The sequence below is a fragment of the Saccopteryx bilineata genome, chromosome 3 (genome assembly GCF_036850765.1).
Source record: "Saccopteryx bilineata isolate mSacBil1 chromosome 3, mSacBil1_pri_phased_curated, whole genome shotgun sequence".
Lineage (NCBI taxonomy): Eukaryota > Metazoa > Chordata > Mammalia > Chiroptera > Emballonuridae > Saccopteryx > Saccopteryx bilineata.
This window is the reverse complement of record NC_089492.1, coordinates 149,501,503-149,524,835: the sequence shown is the minus strand read 5'-3', so window position 1 is coordinate 149,524,835 and position 23,333 is coordinate 149,501,503. Positions and strand designations below refer to the sequence as shown.

At 41.7% G+C, this 23,333-nt stretch overlaps 1 protein-coding gene across 2 annotated transcripts in view; it reads left to right on the top strand.

Moving 5' to 3' along the window:
* The first annotated feature begins 672 nt into the window (after positions 1–672).
* The window catches only part of ANAPC1 (anaphase promoting complex subunit 1), a 103,013-nt gene continuing 80,352 nt past the window's right edge, over positions 673–23,333 (top strand). The window contains exons 1-11 of one of the 2 annotated variants that reach the window (XM_066267710.1): positions 673–882; positions 3,043–3,279; positions 4,862–5,020; positions 11,574–11,625; positions 11,833–11,933; positions 12,493–12,575; positions 13,989–14,062; positions 18,032–18,177; positions 18,357–18,577; positions 19,227–19,436; positions 22,415–22,510. In XM_066267710.1, the coding sequence (XP_066123807.1) occupies positions 3,067–3,279; positions 4,862–5,020; positions 11,574–11,625; positions 11,833–11,933; positions 12,493–12,575; positions 13,989–14,062; positions 18,032–18,177; positions 18,357–18,577; positions 19,227–19,436; positions 22,415–22,510 (1,355 nt within the window). In that variant the 5' untranslated portion in view covers positions 673–882; positions 3,043–3,066. Of the gene's footprint in view, positions 883–3,042; positions 3,280–4,861; positions 5,021–11,573; positions 11,626–11,832; positions 11,934–12,492; positions 12,576–13,985; positions 14,063–18,031; positions 18,178–18,356; positions 18,578–19,226; positions 19,437–22,414; positions 22,511–23,333 lie in introns of both variants that reach the window. The other variant, XM_066267709.1, reaches the window with a different exon arrangement.

The following is a 23,333-nucleotide window of genomic DNA, read 5'->3' as shown; positions in this document are numbered from 1 at the left end:
TCTTAAAACTAAGCCTTACTTAGGGTATAACACCCTTTCTGCTTACAGCCTGTCCCCCACACCCAATGCAAACTATAAGGAGCAAACCTATATATCATATTTACAAACTTATTTGACCAACAGTGTGACACTATACAGTTAAATCCACACAGATGTTGGTCAGGGTAAAGCTGGGGTTCTTAACCCAGGTCTAGGAATCACTTGGGGGTGTGTATGTGAAGGTCAGAAATTGCACACAATGTTTTGTGAGGGCCTCCACACCTTTCCTCAATCTTTCAAAAGGTCGGGCCCTACGGGGTTAAAGTGCACTAGCAAAGAGAGGAAATCAGCAGGCTTCTTCACTTCCCCCAAACCCAGAGGCAGGTATATCCCATTGGAGGGAGGGGGTAGGAGTCAGATAAACTGGCTTTAAAGTCTACTAGTTTATAGTTAGGAGACACAGGCTCATAGTGACATGACCTGGAGAAGATGTGGACGCCAGTAGGGTCCGGTCACAATACAGACTTGATCCTGCTTTCGGCCTTCTCGTTAGGTTGGGAAAGAGGTGGTACCCCAACAGGTCGGCTACAGCATCCTTCTGGCGTGGACGTGCAGAGGCCAGGACCAGCGGCTTCTAAGCCTCCCGCGAGACCCTCAAGGCTCCGCCCCACGGCCCTGCGCGAAGCAGGACGGGAAAGCAAGATGGACGCCTCCGTTTGAGTGCCTTCCCTGAGCGGGATATCACGCCCGCCATCCCCAGATGCTGCTCGCTCTTTCTCAGCAGTAGCAGAAGGAGAGGGAATGAAAAGTTGCTGCGGCCGAGGAGTCCCCGTGAACGACTCTGCTGCTGCCCTGGGGGCGCAGCCGGGGCTCGCTGCGCCTGACGCGTTCTGAGTTACTCAGGTAATAGCCCGGCTCTCGGCGGTCGTGGTCGCCGCGTGTCCTTTGACCCTCTCCCGGGGCGAGCCAGGTGGCTCGGGACTCGGAGAGAGGACTGGGCGCCCAGGGGCGGCGTGCCTGCGGGTTGAGCTCCGGGGCGCACTTTTCTGTGCCTCGCCTGGCTGGTCTCCTCACTTAGCTAAGCGCCGAGTCCATGTGCGGCCCCGCCTGCAGGTCGGCCCCTTCCCCTCTGGGGTCCACCCCTAGAGAGACCGAGGAAGCCCTGCTCTTTTGCCAAGACTGGACTCAGGGTGCCTACTGTGTGCACATGGGTTTTCTCTTGAGCAAGCTCTGTGGTTACCTCTGGCAGGGTAGTTTTTGTTCCTAGTAAGCAATGCTAATGGCTTGTTTTTTAGCACATCAGTTTAATACAGTACTCTTACATACAGCGCATTATGTTGTCCCTGATGTGTGGGAACGTATGCAACTTTGTGGTACAGTAAAAGTAATAAAGGTATTGCCTTAATCAGCACAAAATGGTATTGTGCTGTGAAGATAATTCTATAATTAATAATTTTGTGATTTTTCTCCCGAAGTTTTAAGATATTGATTATCCTATTGACTAGAATTAGGAAGAGCAGCTGTTTTTTGTTAAGTTCTATAAGGCACTCTTTCAGTCACATCCCAAGTTTAATTGTTCTCAATAGTTACTTCTCAGAAGGAGGAAGTAGTGTCATGATTGTGACATAATATTTAACTCAGGAATAATATTTAATTCACAGTAGAAATAAGGGAAACTCTAGAGGAGCTACAAAGGAACCACAGAGGCTTTGAGATACTGCAGCCAAGAAAGCTACTGGTGCCAAAAAGACCTCAGAAGAGAATTTAAGTCAAATTACACTTTTTTCCATTGTGAATGCCGTTTTAAACACTTTTTAAAGGTTATCCATAGTGTTGATATGAATGTTTTGATTTCTGTATTTGAGCTTAAACATGATGCCACAAAACCCATTTTTCATGTGGATGTCTTGGAGACAGAGCTGGCATCCACCTTACATATAAGCCGTGTTATAGTGTGGGAATTTGGCTGTCAGTTTATGTAGAAATGTTTTGGAAGGAGAGTGCTATGTTTCCACCTACAGCTCATCCACTTTGTAGTAATAAGAACTGTAATGGATTATGTCAGTTTAGAGCTAGGATTCTTAAAACAAGGATGACTGTTCCACTGCCAGAGTTATTTTATTTATGCCTTCCTTGGCTTTTCGTGTTTGGACCAAAAATTTGAATTGATTGTGGTTATATTTAGGTGGATTGGGGCTCAAAATTACTAATGACATTTGATAGTTTCTAAAAGCAGTATAGAGTTCAGCTTTTATTAGAATATGTAGTGTGTATTTGTTTTATTTCAGTATGCCAGTGATCCTTCAGGTGTGCTTTTCTTTTTTACTTTTTTCTTTATTTTAAGTGAGAGGAGGGGAGATAGTGAGACAGACTCCCACATGCACCCCTTCCATGATCCACCCGGTGACCCCTGTCTGGGGCCAGTGCTCGAATCAGCCAAGCTATCCTCAGCACCCAGGGCTGACACTGTAAGAAGGAAGGAGAGAAAGAAGAGGGAGAGGGAAGGGAAGAGAAGCAGATGGTTGCTTCTCATGTGTGCCCTGACCAGGGATCAAACCTAGGGTGTCTGCATGCTGGGCCAGTGCTCTATCCACTGAGCAAACTGGCCAGGGCCTAGGTGTGCTTTTCAATTGAAGTTCCAGCATCTGAACAGAAAGGCCCTTAAATGGTGGGAACCATTTACTATAAAGTAAAACTTGTCTAAATACATCACTGAAGTGTTGGAGAAATTAGTGTGTGATAGTAGGAAACAGGTTATGTAGGTATTGTGGAATATAAGTGCTTGTCTCAACCCATGGTTCCCCACAGTACTGTCTATTGACTAGTCTGCAACTAAAATGTAGCTGTAATGTTAATTGTGTAATGATAACGTAATATAACTGTAAATGGTAACTGTAGTTACCTGGAAAGTCAGATTTGGAATGCCCTTTGATGTTATGATTACTTATATACTTACAATGTGATAGGATTGTGTGACACTCATCTGAAGATTAATGAGTCTTTTGTAAACCTTTATGATATTTTTCTTCTGGTTTTGACTCCAGTGTATTTGAATTCATACAGAAATAATGTTGATATCGGGAACCCATGTCGAACTTCTATGAAGAAAGGGCAACAATGATTGCAGCTGGGGATTTGCAGGAATTTGTTCCTTTTGGTCGAGACCACTGCAAGCACCACCCTAATGCTTTGAATCTTCAACTTCGGCAGCTGCAGCCAGCCTCTGAGTTATGGTCTTCTGATGGTGCTGCTGGCTTGGTGGGATCCCTGCAGGAGGTTACAATCCACGAGAAACAGAAGGTTTCATTAAGATTCTCAGTTTTTTTATTTTTAAACATATTAAAATTTTTTTTCCAATGAGCCTGACCAGTGGTGGTATAGTGGACCTGGGATGCTGAAGTCTCAGGTTTGAAACCCTGAGGTTGCCGGCTTGGATGTAGGCTCACCAGCTTGAGCACAGGATCATCAACATAATCCCAGGGTCGCTGGTTTGAGTCCAAAGGTCACTGGCTTGAAGTCCAAAGTTGCTGGCTTGAGCCGTAGATCACTGGCTTGGGCAAGGGGTCATTGGCTCAGCTGGAGCAACCCGGTCAAGGCACGTATGAGAAGCAGTCTGTGAACAACTAAAGTGATACAATTATCAATTGATGCTTGTCACCTTTCTTTTCCTGTCTCTATTGCTCTTATAAAAAAAAATTCCATTGGTTTGAGAGAGAGAGGAAGGGGGAGAGAGAGAGAAGCATCAACTTGCTGTTCCATTTAGTTCCATTTAGTTATATGCTCATTGGTTGCTCTGTTTGTGCTCTGACTAGGGTTCAAGCCTTTGACCTTGGTGTGCCAGGATGATGCTCTATCCACTGAGCCACTCTGCCAGGGCCCTTAGTTTGTTTTTGAAATGTAGAGAGGTTCAATCTACTTATATAATTTAAGGCTACCAAGATGCAACTGAGAAATGAGTATGATGCTACTTCTACAGTAGAAGTTAAGATTTGGTAGTTTTAATCAAGGCTAAAAATGACAATATTGTATTACTGTCATGGCTATTTATTTAGACATATAACTTAGGGATTTGAGAGTCGCTATTATTATGGTCCATTTAAAACTTTTTTCCCACTTTGTGGGGACTAGATTTTATATTATTTGATTATTAGACATTAGAGTTAGACATGGTCTCTGCTGTTAAAACTTATGTGTTCTAGAGGGGAAAAGAAATGCCACATAAATAGGTATAGTACTAGTTTTTAGATAGGGGGATGAGATGTAAGTGTGTGTCAGAAAGTTAGTTGTTTTCATCCTTTTTCCATTTCCGTATCTCTTGGGGTACCAAAGTCTCAGGGAGCGGAAGTCTGCGGCATTAGGAATCTAAAGCTTTCCCTGCCCTATTCATTTTGACGAGGCAAGGAAGGTGAATGGATATGTAGTTGTGAACCAGGCAACTCAGCGTAGTGGATAAACCCCCCCAGTGTCCCATGTGTACCTCACTGCCCCCTCTGTATCAGTTCCCCCCCATATACCTAATATTTTTTTTGTCTCCCAAGTATGTTGATTTATTTTTTGGATATATAGGTAAGGTATAATTTTTATTTATGTTTTTGGCAGCATAATATAAAACATTTAATATAGAGAATTCTTGAGGAAATTCTTGTCCTGGAAATCTTGTAAGATACATAATTCATATACCCACACCCCATACTCTGTTAACTGGTGGCACCAGACCTTCTAAGAGTTGGGCTTGGACTGAGTTTTACTCTACAGGCAAAGAGAGAATAAAAGACTTGTATTTGAATGGCTGTTTGATTTTAATTAATACATTTTGCTCCATACTGTTGAAAAAGAAATAAAAATAGTGCTTGAACATGTCCTATGTATGTGTATTTTTAAGGAAAGTTGGCAGTTAAGGAAAGGCAGAAGTGAAATTGGAGACGTGGATTATGATGAGGAACTCTACGTGGCTGGAAACATGGTGATCTGGAGCAAAGGAAGTAAAAGCCAGGCACTGGCTGTTTATAAAGCCTTTACGGTTGATAGTCCTGTGCAGCAGGTGAGTTGGTTTCAATTTTAATATTTGATTGACTATTGAATAATTTATTTTTAAAGCAAAGCTTTTGCCTTAAAATTTTAACAGAAATGATAAAAAAAGAGCATAATGATCCCAGTAGCTGGCTGTACTTTTTTTTTTTTGTATTTTTCCGAAGCTGGAAACGGGAGGCAGTCAGACAGACTCCCGCATGTGCCCGACCGGGATCCACCCGGCACGCCCACCAGGGGGCGATGCTCTGCCCATCTGGGGTGTTGCTTCATTGCAACCAGAGCCATTCTAGTGCCTGAGGCAGAGGCTATGGAGCCATCCTCAGCGCCCGGGCCAACTTTGCTCCAATGGAGCCCTGGCTGCAGGAGGGGAAGAGAGAGACAGAGAGGAAGGAGAGGGGGAGGGGTGGAGAAGCAGATGGGCGCTTCTCCTGTGTGCCCTTGCCAGGAATCGAACCCGGGACTCCTGCACGCCAGGCTGACGCTCTACCACTGAGCCAACCGGCCAGGGCCTGGCTATACATTTTAATGTGTAGTGAAGATAATGATGGGGAAATAAAAATTTCATTTGTTTTTTTTGTGTCATCACTGGTTTTACACTATCCTCTGTCAGTTTAATGGTAGTGTTTAAACACTTGAGTAATTCAATTTGTTACTGTCAATAAAAACTTAAGGGTCAATAAAGACATTAAGGGTACAAGAATATATTAATACGATTATATTTGAGTGCAAAGTGTTGAGTAAATAAAAATCAGGTTCATAGTAATACTCATAGAGTAAGGGAAAGGAAAAAAAATCTAACTTGCTGTCATTTCACTTGCCTGTTACACCTAACTCTATTCTAAAATTGGTACAGACAGAATGACTCATTTGTCCTGCTCTTTTAGGAAGACATGCAGGTTCATCTCCAGTTAACGAAGGAAAACCCTTAATTAAGGAAGAATACCAGCTAATAACTATAGAAGGAATGATTGAATTAGAAAACTCACCATTTTATAGCCTTCAGTGTAATCTCTGATTACAGGGGCTATAAATGAATAGACAAGGGTTATTAATGAATGGTAATGCTTTTGGGTGAAAGGGTATTAGCATGACACCAAAGTGTCACCCCAGATGGAGGAACAAGTATATCTCTACTTTGAAGCTATATGTTGTTTATATTCATCTCAAAAACATGATGGGTTCATCATCATGGATGGGAGACAAAAATATTACGTACCTGTAGCTGTAATGCAGCATGAAGCATCTTGTCATCTACTCAGCTTTTCTTCCCCAAAATATTTGACATGAACATGTAAACCTAACTTCCAGTGATAGGAAGTATGGGAAGCTGGAGGATCAATTTGTAAAATGTCATGAGATGAGGAATGGGAGGAAGTAAAGATGAAATGAGAACTGCCAGAAGTTGGTAATTATTGAAGTTGGCTGATGGGGATATATCATGTTACTCTATTCACTTTGTATATATTTGAAATTTTCTATTATAAAAACACTTAAAGAGCCTGACCAGGCATTGGTGCAGTGGATAGAGTGTCGGACCGGGACTCAGAGGACCCAGGTTTGAAACCCTGAGGTCGCCGGCTTGAGTGCGGGCTCATCTGGCTTGAGCGCAGCTCACCAGCTTGAGTGTGGGGTTGCTGGCTTGAGCGTGGGATCATAGACATGAGCCCGTGCTTGCTGGCTTCAGCTCAGAGGTCGCTGGCTTGAAGCCCAAGGTCACTGGCTTGAGCCCAAAGGTCACTGGCTTGAAGCCAAGGTCGCTGGCTTGAGCAAGGGGTCACTCACTCTGCTGTAGCACCCTGGTCAAGGCACATATGAGAAAGCAATCAATGAACAACTAAGGTGCCATAATGAAGACTTGATGCTTCTCACCTTTCTCTCTTCCTGTCTGTCTATCCTTATCTGTCCCTTTCTCTGTCTTTTTCTGTATGTCTGACACACACACACAAATAGAACCAGAAAACCACTATGAGGAGCAAGTAAACAAATCCAGAATTATGGGACAGTCTATGTTCTGGTCTCCTTAGAGAATCAATCATAGAGCCCTGACTGGGTAGTTTGTTTGGTTGGAGCATCATCTTGATACGTATGCCAAGGTTGTGGCTTCAATCCCTGGTCTGGGCACATATAGGAATCAACCAATGAATGAATAGATGGGTGGAACAGCAAATGGGTGTTTTTTTCTCTCTCCTTTCCTCTTTCAAGACTCAGTTAAAAAAAATCAGTCATGAAGAAAAAGAAAGATAGGACCTATTTTAGATTAAAAGAGACTAAAGGGACATCACCAAATGTAATATTTTTTTTACCTTGTTGAATGAACTTTGAATTCTAGTTCTGGAAAATTGGCTATAAAAGACATTTTGGGGAAAATTTGAGAAAGTTGCACGTGAATTGAGTATTAGGCGATGTGACAAAATTTTTTTCTCAGGCAGGATGATGGTTTTGTGGTATATAGGAGAACATCCTTATTTTGGGAAGTGTGTGATGAAATGTGCAGGGATGAAGTGTCGTGATTTGGGCGATTTTCAAATAGTCAAGCGCCCCCTAGCTCCCGACCCCTCTACTTCACCACATGCACATAAATGCACACACATAAGCAGATATGGCAGAATGGTAACAAATGCTAGAAACTGTTGTTCTCTGTGCAATTTCAACTTTTCTTACTGAAAGTGTTTAGAATAAAAAGTTTGGGGAAAATGAAGACATTCATAGTAGTTGAATTAATTGTCGGGTTATTGACAAGAGTAAGGCTTTTTGACTAATGTTGATATCCTTATTGGTAAACACTGAAATCTTGGTTCCTGAACACAACTTCTTTGCTTTTCCTCCCCATTAACTGTTTCCTGATGAACATTGTAAACGTCTAACAATATATTAGGAAGGATAAACTGAATCTTTTTTTTTTAAGCGTGCGTGCCCAAGAGCGATAGACAGGGACAGACAAATAGGAAGGGAGAGAGATGACAAGCATCAATTCTTTGTTGTGGCACCTTAGTTTTCATTGAATGTTTCTCATACGTGCCTTGACCAGGGTGGGCTTCAGCCGAGCCAATGACCCTTGCGCAACCTTGCCAGCGACCTTGGGCTCAAGCCAGTGACCATGGGGTCATGTTTATGATTGCACAAGCAAGCTGACGACCCCCTGCTCAGGCTGGTGAGTCCTCGGTCAAGCTGGCGACCTCAAGAGTTTGGAATCTGGGTCCTCAGTATCTCAAGCCAATGCCACTGCCTGATCAGGCTAAACTGAATTCTTCAACTGCATGCATAAAAGCATTTTTTCCAGAATTGTTAAAGCCAGTGATTGTTTAAATAATTTCCCGCCATGTAACCACATGGTTTGTGTAGATGAGAAAGGTGACCTGATGATACTGAAGTACACTGTTCACAAAAATTAGGGGATATTTCAAAATAAGCGATAAAAAAAAGCATTTGATTTTTTTTATTAAACGAACATCAGAAAAGCAAACGGGCCTAACCAGGCGGTGGTGCAGTGGATAGAGCATTGGACTGGGATGCAGAGGACCCAGGTTCGAGACCCTGAGATCGCCAGCTTGAGCGCGGGCTCATCTGGTTTGAGCAAAAAGCTCACCAGCTTGGACCCAAGGTCGCTGGCTCGAGCAAGGGGTTACTTGGTCTGCTGAAGGCCCCCGGTCAAGGCACATATGAGAAAGCAATCAATGAACAACTAAGGTATCACAACGAAAAACTGATGATTGATGCTTCTCATCTCTCTCCGTTCCTGTCTTTGTGTCCCTATCTATCCCTCTCTCTGATTCTTTCTCTGTCTCTGTTAAAAAAAAAGAGAAAAGCAAAGCAAACGACAAGTCAGAAAAAGTTGTTTGACTATGCAAATGAGAAACAAAACCAACTTTTATTTCATTGGTAAAAATTACACTATATAAAAGGCTGAAAGTATTATAGTATCTGCACGTTCCCTGATCTTGATAGTGCATTTTGAAATATCCCCTAATTTTTGTGAGCAGGATAGTTCTTTGCTCTTTATTTCCATCTTAAAGTTTCTAAGGAATGACTGCCTGTGTACTGGATTCATGAATGTGCAATTTGATATATTATCTCTTGTCTCCTTTACTTTGAGAGATCACTTGTTAATGGAATCATAAGATTTTTTTTAAAATTAATTAATTTATTTTTTACAGAGACAGAGAGTGAGTCAGAGAGAGGGATAGACAGGGACAGACAGACAGGAACAGAGAGAGATGAGAAGCATCAATCATTAGTTTTTCATTGCGCGGTGCAACACCTTAGTTGTTCATTGATTGCTTTCTCATATGTGCCTTGACCGCGGGCCTTCAGCAGACTGAGTAACCCCTTGCTGGAGCCAGCGATCTTGGGTTCAAGCTGGTGGGTTTTTGCTCAAACCAGATGAGCCCGCGCTCAAGCTGGTGACCTCGGGGTCTCGAACCTGGGTCTTCCGCATTCCAGTCCGACGCTCTATCCACTGCGCCACCGCCTGGTCAGGCGGAATCATAAGATTTATAATTTCATTCCTTTTAGTCTGGAAAACACATTGTTATTTAGTCTCCTTACTAGTATGGAGAAAGGTAATTCTGTATTTTGGTTAAGAAATAATACCAGGTATGTGTGATTTAGGTTTAGTTTATCCACTTCATGCTGCCAGTGTTTAGTGCCATTTCAGACAGTGTGCTGGTAACAAAGATGGATATTTGGTGTCTGCCATTGAAGAACTCAATACTGTTAAAAGATGAACATATAAACCAATAACTAAAATGCTGTACTCAAGTACACTAAAGTGCCATGTAATGGCTGTGTGTCCACAGTGTGGTGAGAGCCAGGGTGACTGAGCTCTGGAGGGAGAATTTCTCAGAGAAGTTGCTGTTTGAACTGGAAGTTTGGAAAGAAGGGCATTCTAGGAAGGGGAATCACAGCCAAAAGAGTTATAGAAAAAGGAGATGTTTCCTAAGTTCAGAATGGCTGTACACAGTGTGGGTGTGGAGAGATGCTCATGCATGCTGAGTGGGCCCAAACCAAAGAGCCTTGTATGTACCTGGGAACTTGGATTTTATTTTATTACTATTAAAAAATTGTTTTCTGTTGATTTAAGAGAGACAGAGATAGAGAAAGGAAGGGAGAGAGGGAGACAAAAACAGAGAAGCATCAACTTGTTCCACTTAGTTCCACTTAGTAGTATACTTATTGATTGCTTCTCATATGTACCCTGATGGAGGATTCAACACATGACTTCGGTGTGCCAGGGTGATGCTCCATCTACTGAGCCACCCAGCCTGGGTCTGGGAACTTGAAATTTAAACTGTATGCAGAAGAATCCTGCTAAAGAACTTAAAGTGGAAGGTACAGCTTCAGTTTTATATTTCTAGAAAATAGTACTTTGATGGCAATATGTACATAGTATAGGCTGGAGAGCAGAGAGACTTGTTAAAGATACTGCTTTGTGATAGTTCAGGGGAAAAAGATTGGCGCCATGGAGTGAGAAAACAGAGGAGAAAGACGGAGCTGCAGGACGTGCGGGGGCTAACCATCTCTTAGACATCAGGGATAAAGGAGAGTGTGAGAATGCTGTCTGCTTTCAGAGACAGACTGCGAGGATGGGACTTCATAAAAGGAAGCCTGGACGGTAAGAGGTACAATGTAGATTTTGAGTGTTTCAGGTGGAAGTGCAGCTCTGATGCTGGTTTTTCCTTGATTCAACAACAACAAAACAAACAATTCAATTTAAAACCAGACAGAGGACTTGAATGGCCATTTCTCTAAAGAAGATATGCACGTGGCCAGTGAGCAAGCACATGAACCGATGCTCAGCATCAGTAATCATTAGGCAAATGCAAATCAAAACCACAGTAAGATAACATTTCATATTTATTGGGATGGCTGTTATTACAAAATGAAAAAAATAGCAAGTGTTGGTGAAGATGTTGAAACATTCGGAACCCTGTACATTCTGTTTTGTCCTTCTCTTTTTATAAAGTTTATTTTCAAACATAGTTTATCTGGCCCTGGCCGGTTGGCTCAGTGGTAGAGCGTCGGCCTGGCGTTCAGGGGTCCTGGGTTCGATTCCTGGCCAGGGCACACAGGAGAAGCGCCCATCTGCTTCTCCACCCCTCCCCCTCTCCTTCCTCTCTGTCTCTCTCTTCCCCTCCCGCAGCGAGGCTCCATTGGAGCAAGGATGGCCTGGGCGCTGGGGATGGCTCCTTGGCCTCTGCCACAGGCGCTAGAGTGGCTCTGGTTGCGACAGAGAGACACCCCAGAGGGGCAGAGCATCGCCCCCTGGTGGGCAGAGCATCGCCCCCTGGTGGGCATGCCCAGTGGATCCCGGTCGGGGGAATGCGGGAGTCTGTCTGACCCCCCACCCCCTTTCCAGCTTCAGAAAAAAAACATAGTTTATCTTTCCATATAATATTTATCATTAATCAGTCTAATTTTACCTTATTTATTTTGTTCCCATGGTATACATATTGAGCTGATGAGACAGTTATGTAGATGTTGTAATTATTCTTTAGATACCATTAGTTAATAGGTTTATTATTTAAATGTAGTTTTCTTAGCTAAGCATTTTGCTTTAATTTTAGGCATTGTGGTGTGACTTCATTATATCACAGGATAAGTCTGAAAAAGCCTACAGTAAGTTTCTTTTTGAAATTTTATTGCACTTTTTGATTCCAAATGTGTATCTCATTTTTAAAATTTTGTTCAAAATAAGTAGCTGCTAATAATAGTGGTTTTGCCTAAGCATTTTTATATTGTTCATTAAAGAATTTGTGTTCTTGGGAATTTGTGAATGTTGGGCTTTTTTTGAAAAACAAAACAAAACTATGCTCTTTCTTGCAGATAGTGCTGAAGTAGAAAAATGTATATGTATATTGCAAAGCTCATGTATCAACATACACAGCATAGAAGGAAAGGATTACATAGCTTCTTTACCTTTTCAGGTAAACTTGAGTGTTTCCATGTTTTTGTGTTTGGTTGGAGAATATGCTTGAATTAATTGGTTACTGAAGTATTGCTATTATGTCTTATAGTTATCTAGGATGTTATTTTTTCTTTGGATTTAGCAGCTTTAGTGGGTTATTTTTTTTCCATTCTTTGCATAAAAATAGTGAAGTAAATTATGAAGCCTTTTCTGAGTTTTTTCCAGTTGAAGTGATACAATTGTGGTTATAGTAAGCACATGACAATATTCGTCTTTTTCCTGTTTCTCACCATCTTTTTCATGCTTAGTGCTAATGTTAAAGTTTTATCACGTTGTCACTTTAGTGCTGATATTTTCTGCCCCGGGCAGGACATTTAGATCGATTCTTCCTTAAACTTGATTTTGTCTTACACTTGCTTATTAGCATTACTTTTAAAAAATATAGTTAATGATTATGTTGTTTTGTAAAGCTCTTATTAAATTGGAAGAACATCTAATGTTCTATATTGTTTCCTGAAAACATGTTATAAAGAGTAGCTTCTTTTATTTTTGGTTTTCCCACCCTTTTTATGTGGCAGGTTGCAAATGTCTGGGCCACCAAATATGGATTACTGTTCGAACGAAGCAGTTCTTCACATGAGGTACCTCCAGGTCCACCCAGGTATCCACTTAACTCAGTTCAGAATATTATTACTTGGGCTTTTTTGTGTTGGTTCTGAGGTGAGACTATTTCCCTAAGAGTTTGGGATGATGATTCTTTCCATGGTAACAGCACTGATCTGTGCCATTTTCTCTCATCTTAGTGTTGCCACTCATGAAGTCTACTTCTCACTTGGTACTGAATCAACTACGGCTTTTTCCTTGTATTTGTAAAATTGAACAAGTATATGGCTTAAAGATAACAATACTCAATTCTCAGCTCTACCATCTTTTTATTTTGCTACTTTGGGCAAATCATTAGTTCTTTCTTGACTTTAGCTTTATTATTTATTGCAGAAATACTGTCATCCACCTCTTAGGATTTATGGTGGGTAAAATGAGCTCATGTATGTAACCTTTGATCCAGGACTTAGTATGCATTAGGAGTGCAAGAAATGGTAGTTGCTCATTGATAGTGTGTTTACCTGTTTCCCGAGTCAGTTGTGAGCTCACTAGAGGGAAAGGGACATACAGTGCTGGCCACAGTGTGGTGTGGTGCAAGTAGTAGATTCTGTGCTTTTAGAGAATTCCTTACTGATATTAATCTCTTTCTGTCTTTGATAAAAGGCTTGTTTTCACCCCCTTTTTTCAACCACTCCTTAAAAACATGTAGCGTCTTTATTTACTTGAAGTTTTTCTTTTTTCTTTTTAAGTGCATTCTTGTGTAAAAGGTTTAAGAGACAAAATTTTCTTAGCTGCCAAAGACACACTGCTAAGAAAAGTTACAAAAACAGCCTGCCTGTATCCATTACCTTAGTTCTATAATGTGATGACTGTTGTTTACAGAGAGTCTCTGTTCTCAGTGTGTAGAATTTCCGGCATAAGAAGAGGGATTTCTAGGATTGAAACGGAAGGTACTGTGAAAAAACTATAAAATGTTTAGAGCAGGGTTAGTCAACCTTTTTATACCTACTGCCCACTTTTGTATCTCTGTTAGTAGTAAAATTTTCTAACCACTCACTGGTTCTATAGTAATGGTGATTTATAAAGTAGGGAAGTAACTTTACTTTATAAAATTTATAAAGCAGAGTTATAGCAAGTTAAAGCATATAATAATAATTACTTACCACGTACTTTATGTTGGATTTTTGCTAAGGTTGGCAGAATAAATCTTTATAAAACAACTTACTACAGTTAAATCTATCTTTTTATTTATACTTTGATTGCTCCGCTACCACCCACCATGAAAGCTGGAGCACCCACTAGTGGACGGTAGGGACCAGGTCGACTACCATTGGTTTAGAGTGTGTCTTTTTGAAAGGCTAGGTTCTGGTTGCTGTAATATGGGGAAGATACTTCTTTGCAAGGAAGTTGCAAAATTTGTGTACAATTGAAGTCATCTCGTGTTGGTGATTGTTTGTTTGTTTATTAGTAGAGAACCTTTACCCACTGTGTTCAGCATGCTGCATCCACTGGATGAAATAACTCCACTTGTTTGTAAATCTGGAAGTAAGTATATTTTACATAGCTCTTTTTTAAAAAAATTTGGGAGATGGGAGAAATGAAGGTGCTTATAAAAATTTCTCTTCTTTTATAAAAATAATATAATTTAAGCATTTTACAAAATAACTTTATTATGAAAATAATCATGTTAAAGCAAGAACTTCTTGAATACCATGGTACAACGGTTTTAACAGTTACTTGTTTCCTAAAAATAGAGCCTATAAGTTTATCAGGATTACTTAATTTGCTAACCTACCTGTAGAACAGTGGTCCCCAACCCCCAGGCTGCGGTCCAGTATCAGTCCGTGGGCCATTTGGTACTGATCTGCAGAGAAAGAATAAATAACATATTATTTCTGTTTTATTTATATTTAAGTCTGAACTATGTTTTATTTTTAAAAAATGACCAGATTCCTTCTGTTACCTCTGTCAAGACTCACTCTTGACGCTTATCTCATAAGTTCGACAATTATATTTAAAAATACCACAGTTTTTACGCTGGTCGCATAATTTTATTTTGTGCATTTATCCGTCCCACCCTAAAGGCTGGTTTGTGAAAATATTTTCTGACGCCTGACCAGGCGGTGGCGCAGTGGATAGAGCATCGGACTGGGATGCAGAAGACCCAGGTTCGAGACCCCGAGGTCGCCAGCTTGAGCGCAGGCTTATCTGGTTTGAGCAAAAGCTCACCAGCTTGAGCCCAAGGTCGCTGGCTCGAGCAAGGGGTTACTCAGTCTGCTGAAGGCCCGCGGTCAAAGCACATATGAGAAAGCAATCAATGAACAACTAAGGTGTTGCAACACGCAACGAAAAACTTATAATTGATGTTTTTCCTCTCTCTTCGTTCCTGTCTGTCTGTTCCTGTCTATCCCTCTCTCTGACTCTCTCTCTCTGTCTCTGTAAAAAAAAAAAAAAATTTTCTGACATTAAACTGGTATGTGGCCCCAAAAAGGTTGGGGACCACTGCTGTAGAAGACTCTGGATTCTGTTCCTCATTGATAATTCAGTGAACTAAAATTGTGAATTTTTTTGAAGAAAAAAATATATGTAAATTTTTTTTTTGTGTGTGTGTTTTTCTGAAGCTAGAAATGGGGAGGCAGTCAGACAGACTCCTGCATGCGCCCGACTGGGATCCACCCGGCACACCCACCAGGGGGCGATGCTCTTCCCATCCGGGGCGTTGCTCTGTTGCAACCAGAGCCACTCTAGCACCTGAGGCAGAGGCCATAGAGCCATCCCCAGCGCCCGGGCCATCCTTGCTCCAATGGAGCCTTGGCTGCAGGAGGGGAAGAGAGAAACAGAGAGGAAGGAGAGGGGGAGGGGTGGAGAAGCAGATGGGCGCTTCTCCTGAGTGCCCTGGCCGGGAATCGAACCTGGGACTTCCACATGCCAGGCCGACGCTCTACCACTGAGCCAACTGGCCAGGGCTGTAAATTTTAATATTTCATTTTTCCTGCTTGTAATAATAACCTGCTGGGGCTCAGAACTTTATATTTGCTACAAGTATTTCTAGATGTGTATTTTGAAATTTTCAATGTGACCAAACATGATAGGCAATTGTGACTAACAGGATAGAAAGCTAAAAAAAATTTATATTTTTACTTTTAGGACTTTATACTAAGTATATATTCTGAGATTATTTTCTTCCTCAGGGCTTGGTGAACCATAGCCTCTAAGGCTTAAGAGTTAATGGTTTTTAACCTTTTTGAAGGGTGTGGAAAAAACAAAAAGGATTATGCAACAGAGTCACAATATTGTTTACAAAAAGCTAAACTTACTCTTTGGTCTTTTTTAGAAAAAGTTGGGGTTTTTTTGTTTTTTGTTTTTTTACAAAGACAGAAAGAGAGAGAAGGATAGATAGGGACAGACAGACAGGAATGTAGAGATGAGAAGCATCAATCATTAGTTTTTCATGCATTGTGACACCTTAGTTGTTCATTGATTGCTTTCTCATATGTGCCTTGACCATGGGGCTACAGCAGACCAAGTAACCCCTTGCTCGAGCCAGCAACGTTGGGTCCAAGCTGGTGAGCTTTGCTCAAACCAGATGAGCCTGTGCTCAAGCTGGCGACCTCAGGGTCTTGAACCTGGGTCCTCGGCATCCCAGTCTGACGCTCTATCCACTGCACCACCGCCTGGTCAGGCTTTTGTTTTTTTCTTAAGTGAGATGAGGGGAGGCAAAAAGACAGACTACTGCATGTGCGCCCTGACTGGGATCCACCTGGCAACCCCTGTCTGGGGTGACATTCTACCTATCTAGGACATTTACTCTATTGCTGGGCCATGGAGCCATTTTAGTGCCTGAGGCAAGGCCATAGAGCCATCCTCAGTGCCTGGGGCCAACTTGCTCCAACTGAGCCATGACTGTGGGAGGAGAGGAGAGAGTTAAGAGAAGTAGGTAGAGGGGTAGTGGTGGAGAAGCAAATGGTTGCTTCTCCTGTGTGCCCTGACTGGAAATTGTACTTGGGACATCCACACACCAGACCGATGCTCTACCACTTAGCCAACTGTCCAGGGCAGAAAATATTTGTTTATAATTATGTATTATTTTAGAAACAGTTATGGGCAACCTAAATAAATATGTTAGCACCTGTGATTAAATTATGTGTGGCTGTTATTGACCATGTTTTTGAGTAATATTTAATGATCTCAGAAATTGCTTATTCATAATGTTAGTAGGATGTAAAGCAATGCAAATTGATTTTTATTTTGTAAAAAACATATAAAGTATGTGTATACATATATGAGAAGAAACTAGAAGGAATACTCTGATGTATTGTGGCTATTTTGAGATGGTGGGATTATTAGTGATTTTTAAAAAATAAAATATTTTTATACAATAATTGTGTATTTTTATTTTCTAATTTAACTGAGGGGGAGCATTTAGGACGTTGTCAGATAGGGAGAGAATTGATTTATGGTACCATACAAGTACTATACAGGTAGAAACTAAACTCACTAGGAAAGCCTTATTTCAAATGTGTAATCAGTGAAACACGTGTACTGTCCAGCATGTTTGAATGGTTATTATAGAGGACAGGTTTCATACAGAAGAGGAGAACCAGTAAGGAAATCAAACTTGGCAAAATAGTTGATTGAAATTGACAGATAAGTTGGTTGTTGAAGAGGTCATGGACCTTTTATCTGTGGTTGATGAATTTAATGGTAGAAATCAGCACAAATCTTCATTTAATTATGTGTGAAATTGAAACTGGTAACACTCTCATCTTTAGTGTGTTTTTAAGAATTTGATCCCCGGGCCCTGGACGGTTGGCTCAGTGGTAGAGCATCGGCCTGGCGTGCAGGAGTTCCGGGTTCGATTCCCAGCCAGGGCACACAGGAGAAGCACCCATCTGCTTCTCCACCCCTCCCCCTCTCCTTCCTCTCTGTCTCTCTCTTCCCCTTCCACAGCCAGGGCTCCACTGGAGCAAACTTGGCCCGGGCGCTGAGGATGGTTCTAAGAATTTGATCCCCATAGTAAATTTGTTAACAGTACAGGGTTAATTAATTAATACATTAATGGATTTTGTGCCTTAATTGGCTTGGTTTCACTTGACCATTAAGAATTGCTTTTTTTTTTTTCCCAGAGACAGAGAGAGAATCAGAGAGAGGGGTAGACAGACAGGAACAGAGATGAGAAGCATCAGTCATTAGTTTTTCATTGCACATTGTGACACCTTAGTTGTTCATTGATTGCTTTCTCATATGTGCCTTGACCGTGGGCCTTCAGCAGACCGAGTAACCCCTTGCTCGAGCCAGCGACCTTGGGTCCAAGCTGGTGAGCTTTGCTCAAACCAGATGAGCCCGCGCTCAAGCTGGCGACCTCGGGGTCTTGAACCTGGGTCCTCCACATCCCAGTCTGAGGCTCTATCCACTGCACCACCGCCTGGTCAGGCAGAATTTGAATTGCTTTTTATAAAGAACAGTCATATACAGTCTTGCTCAAAACCTGATCATTTCTATTTTATCTTTAAGGTCTTTTTGCTTCATCGCGGGTGCAATATGTTGTAGATCATGCGATGAAAATTGTTTTTCTCAGCACTGATCCCTCCATTGTAATGACCTATGACACTGTTCAAAGTATGCATTCTTTGTGGGTTCTCCGGAGAGTCAAAGCAGAGGTAAGGATAAAGGTAGTTAATACTAAAAACCTTCATATCTGTTTGTGAAATAGATTGAACTTCTTAGGAAAAAAAAAGATTGTGTCTTTCAATAACTTGAATCTATCCTGAATTCTCACAAGGAAATTACCCTTTTAATCTAATTATTATTTTTTTTCCTATTATCATTTTGACTTAAGGAGGAGAATGCTGTTTTGAAATTTTCTGAACAGGGGGGGACGCCCCAGAATGTGGCCCCTAGTGGCTCCCTCACGGCACACCTCAGGAGCCTCTCCAAAGGAGATTCCCCTGTGACCTCACCTTTCCAGAATTACTCCTCCATCCACAGTCAGAGTCGCTCCACCTCCTCCCCCAGCCTGCACTCTCGCTCTCCTTCTATCTCCAACATGGCAGCTCTCAGGTGGGAACCTCGTGTGGTGTGCTTCCTTGTTTTACCAAGATATAGCCCATGAAAAACATACGTTTAAAATTCTGTTGCTAGCTTGTGGGTATTCTTTAGGAAAGACAGCCATTGTTCGGCTGTGTTAGTAATTCTTCCAGGTTTACTATGTGACCTTTTCTCAGCAAGTCATATCTGGAGGCTGCCTGTGCTTGTCATAAAATTTGTTATCTCATTCATACCACCAAGTGGCAGCAGTTTGATGAATATTGGTTGCAGAAATATTTTGTTACTATTTTGTCTTAATTTGCATTAGCTTTTGTATTAGTCTAATGATACAGGGACACAGTTTTGTTGGTGTGCTGATGTCTCAATATTCAGGACCACAACTTAGATGTTTTGAATAATATGTATACATAAATTCATATTCTGTGGCAGAAAGTGAACTGCTTTTCAATTTTAAAAGTGAATTCTAAGAAGAATGGGAACTCTTTAGAATAGAGTAAAACACATTAACATGAAGAAGTATTCGTTTTCTTAAGAAACTTTTTCTGACTGAGATTGTGCCATGAGTGCTCTCTGTACACAGAAGTTTGGGAAGTGTTACTGGAAAGTGTGTGATGCCATCCAGCATTGCTGTGATGCCCTCTCTCCTCTGTTTATTTTGCAGCCGTGCCCATTCCCCTGCCTTAGGAGTGCACTCTTTCACGGGGGTACAGAGGTTCAACCTTTCAAGCCATAGTCAGTCGCCGAGGAGACACAGTATTTCTCATTCTCCAGATAGTAATTCGAATGGCTCTTTTCTTGTACCAGAAACGGAGCCAATTGTTCCTGAACTTTGTATTGACCATTTATGGACAGAAGCAATTACTAATACAAGGTTTGGAGTATGTATTTTTATATTCAAAGAAAAATGTTGCTGAAAGTCTTAGAAGATACTTGGTATTTGGCTTAAATTGCCTTTTAGTATATTCAGTTAATAATACTTGTAAAAATATGTAGGCATATATACATATTAAGGTCACCTGTGTTTCAGTAGAGGACATTAATGATACTAAAGTGATCATAAAATTTTTTTTTGTCATTTGTTATTTCTGTTTTAACTTGGCAGTAGTCTCTCAGATTTGACGTGTTTGACGGTATAGGGAGAAACAACTAATTTTTGTACATTAGGGAAACTCATGATTTTTTAAGGTGTTTATGTTAGTTGGGTGTTAGCTGTTCTCTTTGGGAAACACAGTTCAGATCTCTGTTCTGTGTGACCTTTTTCCTTTTATGTTCTCATTAATTATCCATTCATTAATTCAGATAGTCCCAGTGTGTGGCTAGTGGCTGTGGAATAGCAGGCAGATTAGTCACTGTTTCTGCCCTCAAAAAGACACAGGAGGATGGTGACACGGGAGACACTGCCTGTTCTGCAGGCAGGGCTTTGGAAAGATAGAGAGGGCACAGTGGTCAGAGGGCATGAGTACAGACGTTGAGAAGGATGAGTGTAGTATGTTTAAGGAACTATAGGTGTGCTCACTCAGCTTGTGCCTGGGAGAAAAGAAAGGGCTGAGAAAGAGCAGGTGAGGGAGATCCTTTAGGGCTGATCCCTTTGATGAAAACTGTAAGAAGGTGCTTCATATGTGGGTCTGAACTTGGGCACATGGGCTTTGTGAGAGCAGTAAACATGGGGGTTGTGGACTTACAGACAAGAGAAGAGAAGTATTCAGCATTTGAGGAGAAGGTAGGGGCCAGGCTTGGACGGGCTGTGGGGCTTGGTAACCTAGAATCGTGCATAGTAATCCTGTGTATGTGTAGTGTGTAGGCCTTTTCCTAACGAGTGAGTTTTCACATTCATTAGATTCTCAGAGTGGGTCTGTGACCTCTATATATCATAGTGAAAACATAGTGGTGTAGAATCAGAGAAGGGCTAGGGATTGAAGTCATGGAAACTTAATATTTTGGGAGTGAAGAAAGAATAGAGAAAGCTGGTGCAGAGGGACAGAGCAAGAGAGGTAAGGCAGGAGAAAGAGCAGGAAAGAAATGTCATTGAACACAGGAAGAGAGCCTTTCCCAGAGAAAGTGCCAGTATTGCCTGGTGCTGGTGCGATGTGGCATAGAGGTGAGCTGAGAGAGGTGGTACCTGGAGGGCAGCGACTTCACTGGTGATGTCAGCTAACTCGGGGAGCAGGATGGCGAGGTGGCGTGGCATGGTGAAAGTAAATGGGGCTGAGGAAGTGAGCGCAGATGTAGGGCCTGTCTTAGGGAGTTGGCCTTTGAATGGGGGTGAGGATACACAACTGCCAGGCGGGAGTCTCTGTGTCAAGGGCGAGTTTTGTTTATGCTGACCTACTTGGTGGAAATTTAATGTGATGACTAAATACCTTAGTATCTGTCTCTTAAAGTAAGGACATTTTCTTACCTAACCTTAATTATACCCAGCCAATTAATGGTAAGTCCTTCATATCATCTAATAGTCCATCTTCATAATTCAAGACTTTTTTTTTTTGTGATCGAGACAGACAGGGACAGACAGGAAGGTAGAGAGATGAGAAACATCAATTCTTCGTTGCAGCTCCTTAGTTATTTGTTCATTGATTGCTTTCTCATATGTGCTTTGATTGTGTGGCTACAGCAGAGTGAATGACCCCTTGCTCAAGCCAGCGACCTTTGGGCTCAGGCCGCAATCACCGGGTCATGTCTATGATCCCACGCTCAACCTGACGACCCTGTGCTCAAGCTGGATGAGCCCGCACTCAAACCAGTGACCTTGCGGTTTCGAACCTGGGTCGTCCATGTCCCAGTTCGATGCTCTATCCACTGTGCCACCGCCTGGTCAGGCAAGATTCTTACGTTGGTATGAGAGAGTAGGTTTTAAGGAGCAGATCTAAAGCAGGGAAAGCGTTGAAAATACAGGGAAGAGGAAACAATGAAGGACAAGGAAGCAGGAGCACGAAGAGCACAGTGGAGAGATCAGCCTGGGAAGAAAGAAGATGGTGTGTCTTAGACGCAGGCAGGAGGCTGAGCTCCGGCCTACAGCCTCTTGTCTGTGAGATAGGAGGCCAGTGTGAGCTCTTAGAGGAAGACGGAGGATAGATAGGTTGTTGGAGGATAGTAAAGATGGGAATGCATTGTTAAAGTAGCTTTTTTTGTTTTTGTTCATATATAAAATAAAAAATTCCTACATTTAAAGACCTTATTGGTAAGTTGAATATATTGCAGATCTCCATTTCACAGATTCTTGGTCTCTTACATCACTCTAGAAAGAAATCTTTGCAGATTATAGGTATGGATTGAAAAAGAGTGAGGAGCCTGACTTGTGGTGACGCAGTGGCTTGGAGTGCTAAGGTCACTGGTTTGAAACCCTGGGCTTGCCTGGTCAAGGCACATGTGGGAGTTGATGCTTCCTGCTCCTCCCCCTTCTCTCTCTTTCTCTCCTCTCTAAAACTGAATAAATAAAATAAAAAAAATTAAAAAAAACAGGAGTGAGGAATAGAACCCAATCTGAGAGAGGAGAGAGAGAAGAGATTGATAGAAGAGGGCATGTTGTAAACGTCTTACCCCTTTGACCCCTGGAGGGACAGGAATTCAAGTCTCTGTTACTTTAGCAGTAGGTGACTTGCATACTATGGAATTAAAAAGTTCATTGATATTGATTAAATATTGTGATGTCCCCCAAATTGCTGTAGAGCAGACTCAAATAAAGGACCAAAAGGAATCTGAGAAGCCATTAAATTCAAATCTTAGAAGTGTTTTGGGGTCTTCAAGGTTATTGCTTGGCCCATATAGTTTTTAGATTTGAAGACTTAATAGTTACCATGATAGATTTTTGAACCAGTGCTGACAATTACTTCATTAACATTTCTATGGCAGGGAGAAAAATTCACAGGCCTCAAAAGTGTTCATTACATCTGACCTATGTGGGCAGAAGTTCTTGTGCTTTTTAGTAGAGGCCCAGCTCCAATTACGGTAAGTACACATTCTCATTGATTCTGTGTAAATAAATGTAGGGCTGCCCTTTTCTTCTCCCCTCCCCTCCCCTCCCCTCCCCTCCCCCCAAGTAACTTTATTGTAATAATTTACATGCCATAAATTTGGCATGTTTAAGTGTACAATTAAACAGCTTTTAGTAAATTTACAGAGTTTTGCAGCCATCAACACAATCCATTTTTAAAAATTTGTTTCATCTTAAAAAGATCCCTTGTACTTGATTGACAGTCAGTTTCTTTCACATTCTCATCCTCAGGCAGCTGCTCTGTAGGATTTTGGCCTTTGTGGATTTGCCTTTCCTGGACATTTCATAGAATCCCCCAAAATGTAGCTTTTTTGTAGTTAGCTTTTTTGACTTAGTATGTTTGTTAGGACCTACCATTTCAGAACACATTTGAGTACTTTATTCCTCCTTCGTGGAATCTATTATCTATTCATCAGTTGATGGACATTTGGTCTGTTTTCCACTTTTTGACCGTTGTGAGTTACGGTGCTGTGTACGTTGGAGCTAAAGTCTATGTGTGGACATAAGTGATTTCTTTCTTTTTTCTTTTTTTAAAGTGAGAGGAGGGGAGATAGTGAGACAGATTCCCTCATGCACCTGACCGGGATCCACCTGGCAACCCTATCTGGGGCCCATCAGCCGATGGTATCCTCAGCTCTCGGAGCTGATGCTAGAACCAATTTAGCCACTTGCTGTTAGAGGGGAAGAGAAGCAGATCGTTGCTTCTCACGTGTGCCCTGGCCAGAAATCGAATCCAGGATTTCGCATCTGGGCCAATGCTCTTATCTACTGAGCAAC